At 37.9% G+C, this 3,899-nt stretch overlaps 1 protein-coding gene across 1 annotated transcript; it reads left to right on the plus strand.

Moving 5' to 3' along the window:
• The first annotated feature begins 2,305 nt into the window (after nt 1-2,305).
• Nucleotides 2,306-3,253, plus strand: LOC137723882 (probable carboxylesterase 12). Its single transcript, XM_068463008.1, has one exon. It carries the CDS (start codon nt 2,306-2,308, stop codon nt 3,251-3,253), a length of 948 nt encoding a protein of 315 aa, XP_068319109.1.
• The last annotated feature ends 646 nt before the right edge of the window (nt 3,254-3,899 follow it).

Genomic DNA, 3,899 nt, shown 5'->3' on the forward strand with positions numbered 1-3,899 from the left:
AAAGGCTATATTGAAAGAGTACTTAACAGGTTTAACATGGAACATTGCAATAAAGCTGATGTTCTAGTGAACAAGAAAGATAAGTTCTCCTGAGACCAGTGTCCAAAGAATGAGCATAAAATTGAATTGATGAAGATGAAGCCTTATGCTTCATTAGTTGGCAGCCTTATGTATGCTAACATTTGCACTAGGCTGGATTTGGCATTCATTGTTGGTCTTTTGGGAAGGTTTCAATCAAATCCTGGAGAAGCTCATTGAGTGGCAGCAAAGAAGGTACTGAGATACTTGCAGAAAACTAAGAATTTCATGTTAGTTTATGGCAGAGATGATTATTTAGAATTTGTTGGATTCACCGATTCAGACCTTGCTGGAGATATGGATGAAAGAAAGTCGACTGGTGGATACATTTTCAAACTAAATGGAGGGGCTGTTTCATAGAAGAGTGCTAAGCAAACCATTATATCAACATCAACAATGGAAGTTGAGTTTGTGGCATGTTTTGAAGGTATGAAGCAGGCTGTTTGGCTTAGAAACTTCATAGCTAACATGAAGATCGTTGACTCAGTAAAGAGACCAATGAAGATGTTTTGTGATATGAAGATCGTTGACTCAGTAAAGAGACCAATGAAGATGTTTTGTGATAATAATGTTGCTGTATTCTTCTCAAAAAATAACAAGAGGACATCAACCTCAAGGTTGATGGATGTGAAGTTTCTCAAGGTTAGAGAAAAGGTGAAGAAAGGAGAGATAGAAATTCAATATCTATCAACAACTGCAATGATTGCAGATCCTCTCACAAAAGCGCTGCCTAATAATGTATTCAAAAGGCATGTTGAATAGATGGGCGTCTTAGAGTCTTTTGATAAGTGGGAGTAAGTTATTTTGGAACTTGAAGACTATTGTTGCTGCTTCATGATTGCTGAGGCTGCAATTTTCGAGTAAGGAAGCTTATCTTAAAAGTTAGTTATGATTGCTTTAGTTAAGATGAGCCATATGTGTTTATTTAGTTTTTGGTTTTCGGTTAGTGTTCAAGTTTTCCAATTCTGTGACAAATTGTTCCAGAAAACAAGTTTTATTAATAATAATAGTTTTGGTTTGCTAGAAAATCGTCTTGTGATTTTGCTGATGCATTCCTTTGGAAACTATTTGGTATGATGATCTGAATGTTACTGTTGACTGGAAACTTGATTTTGTTGAAACAAGTTTTGGCTGACAACAGTGGGAGTAATTCTTTTGATATTACTATAGGAAAGATTCATATGGACATGAGATACATATCAAGTATGTAGTAACTTTGGAATCGATTCTGCAATGTGCAAATTAGGTTCTAAAATTCCATACTTTGAAATGTATGTCTGTGTCAATGCATGATGATAAGCTTTTCTGGGATTTGGACTTAGTGATCACTTCTATAAATCTTGAAAGATTGGTTCTCAGGTTTCATACTCAAGTGGGAGAATGTAAGATTATGAGTATGAATATGGAACTGACTATGGTGTTTAAGATTGATATAGAAAAGCCTTAATCTTTAAGCTATTATGTATTAGTATTTTTGCAGGAAAAGTACATCAAGGTTCTGCATAAACCTTTTGGGATTGGAACTCAGTACCAGAATTAGTTTAGGACTAGTGTTTCGGTATTAGTAGTTAAGTTTGAATCCTAAACCTATTCTGATAGGGGAGTACAATATAAGACTTGAGCCACTGCCCTTACGAGAATGCGGTTCATTGAGATCTCAAGTCCTATTGATTGAGAGAGCCATTGTGTCTTGTTAGAGGGTAGAAGGTTTCGAGTTTATCTTGCTGCAATGGCATCATCATCTGGAGTGAGTTCTGCAGGTCAGTTTCATGCTTACAAATTTACAGTTTTCTTATCTTGATCTTTTGAGAATTGTGATTCAATTGATTGAATCTTTATCCTTGTAATGTTATTCTTACATGGAAGGCTTGTAAGAACAAGCGTAGGATCATGATGGCGCACTTCCACAAACGTATTAACCCATATTTACCATTCCGAGCCAAAAGAAGCGTCATCCTATATATACATGACTCATTCCAACGAAGATCGAAATGAAGCAGTACACACCTTTACTTTAAACGCTCTGCATAACCACACATTTAACTGTGACTAATTACAATATAACACGTGGCAGATTGAGTGCGATGGTAATGCCGCACCATAAGTGATGAATAACCTAACTAATTGATTTCTCCACTCAAACATGCATGTTTAACTCTCTGCATAATTGTGTTTAGCGTTCTCTTAAATAGGCAAGTAAACGGACTTCTCTTCATTGAATCCAAGCATGAGTAACGATATAACCTATGATTTCTCTCCTCTCATCAAAATCTACAAAGATGGTCGAATTGAGCGGCTCACCGGCACAACCAAGCTTCCTCCATCCCTTGATCCCCAAACTGGAGTCGAATCCAAAGATGCTGTGGTCTCACAAGAACCAGCATTGTCCGGAAGGCTTTACCTCCCCACCAAATCCACCACCAACTCACCCGATAAAAAACTCCCTCTTCTTGTTTACATCCACGGAGGTGGTTTCGTGGTTGAAACTGCATTTTCTCCAATTTATCACACCCACCTTAACGTACTAGTTGCTCAAGCCAATGTTGTTGCTGTCTCGGTTGACTACAGGCTAGCCCCAGAGCACTCTCTGCCAGCTGCTTACAACGATGCATGGGCTGCTATCAAATGGGTTGCTTCCCATTCTGAGGGGAAGGGCTCCGAAGAGTGGCTAAATCGCCACGCAGATTTTCAGCGCGTGTTTTTTGCAGGTGACAGCGCTGGAGCTAACATAGCTCACCACATGGGATTGAGAGTAGGATCCGAGGGGTTGAGTGGTGTTAAGCTGAATGGCATTGTGTTGGTGCATCCATATTTTTGGGGAACAGAGCCGATTGGGAAAGAATCGGCTCTGCCCCCTATTGCAAGAGAGTATATGGCTGGTTTGTGGCGTGTGGCGTACCCCTCAACAAGTGGATCCGATGACCCGTTTTTGAATCCTGGTAAGGATCCAAAATTGGGGGAATTGGGCTGTGAGAAAGTGCTGGTTTGTGTCGGAGAGAAAGATGTTTTGAAAGAAAGGGGATGCAATTATAGTGAGGTACTAAAAAAGAGTGGATGGAAAGGGGCTGTGGAGGTCATCGAAGCAAAGGGGGAGAACCATGTGTTCCATTTGTTCAATCCCACTTGCGACAATGCTGTGGCAATGTTCAAAAAAATTGTTTCTTTCATTAATTAATCAGGTTTAGGTTTTATTTGGGAAAACATTGTCCCGCCTTTCTAATAAGCGTCATTAAGCCATCAAAATGATGTGTTTAAGGAAAAGCGTCATCGATGTGTTTATTTGAGTGTCATGGATGACCAGTTTTGTTGTAGTGTTGCTATTTCACTGATTCGAACTCGATACCTAACTTCGGGTTTCCTACAAAGCCAACAAGTTAAAAAGACATTTATAATTTCTGTCAGCTTTCTTCTTTTATTCATCTATTTACGCTTTGTACTATGTTTTGCTGTCTTATTTGTCTATGTTAAATAAAACAAACTGCTTGGAGGAGTCCATTAAAGAAAACTGCTTTGAAAGTGGATTAGATTAGTGATTGTCTATCGAATTAATTAATTTTCAGAGAAGATCACCTATCAAGCAATTAATTTTGATTCATAATTCATTCTTTGTAATTTTTTTTTTTTGGTAAATATGAAGTAATAGAGAGATCAACAGGTTGTTGATGGATTGCCAGCTTGTAACATTGGTTAAGGGATTTAAAATTCAAGTGGTTAAGAATATTTACTATAATGTCTTAAGTTTAATTCCTTATATATTAATTATCAATAATCCACCTATAGTGAAAGGTTTATTTTTCACTTATAATTCAATGGTTGTTGTC

The sequence above is a fragment of the Pyrus communis genome, chromosome 2, assembly GCF_963583255.1.
Source record: "Pyrus communis chromosome 2, drPyrComm1.1, whole genome shotgun sequence".
Lineage (NCBI taxonomy): Eukaryota > Viridiplantae > Streptophyta > Magnoliopsida > Rosales > Rosaceae > Pyrus > Pyrus communis.

Coding starts and splice junctions, on each gene's coding strand:
- LOC137723882 (XM_068463008.1), top strand. CDS start 2,306: ATGAGTAACGATATAACCTATGATTTCTCTCCTCTCATCAAAATCTAC.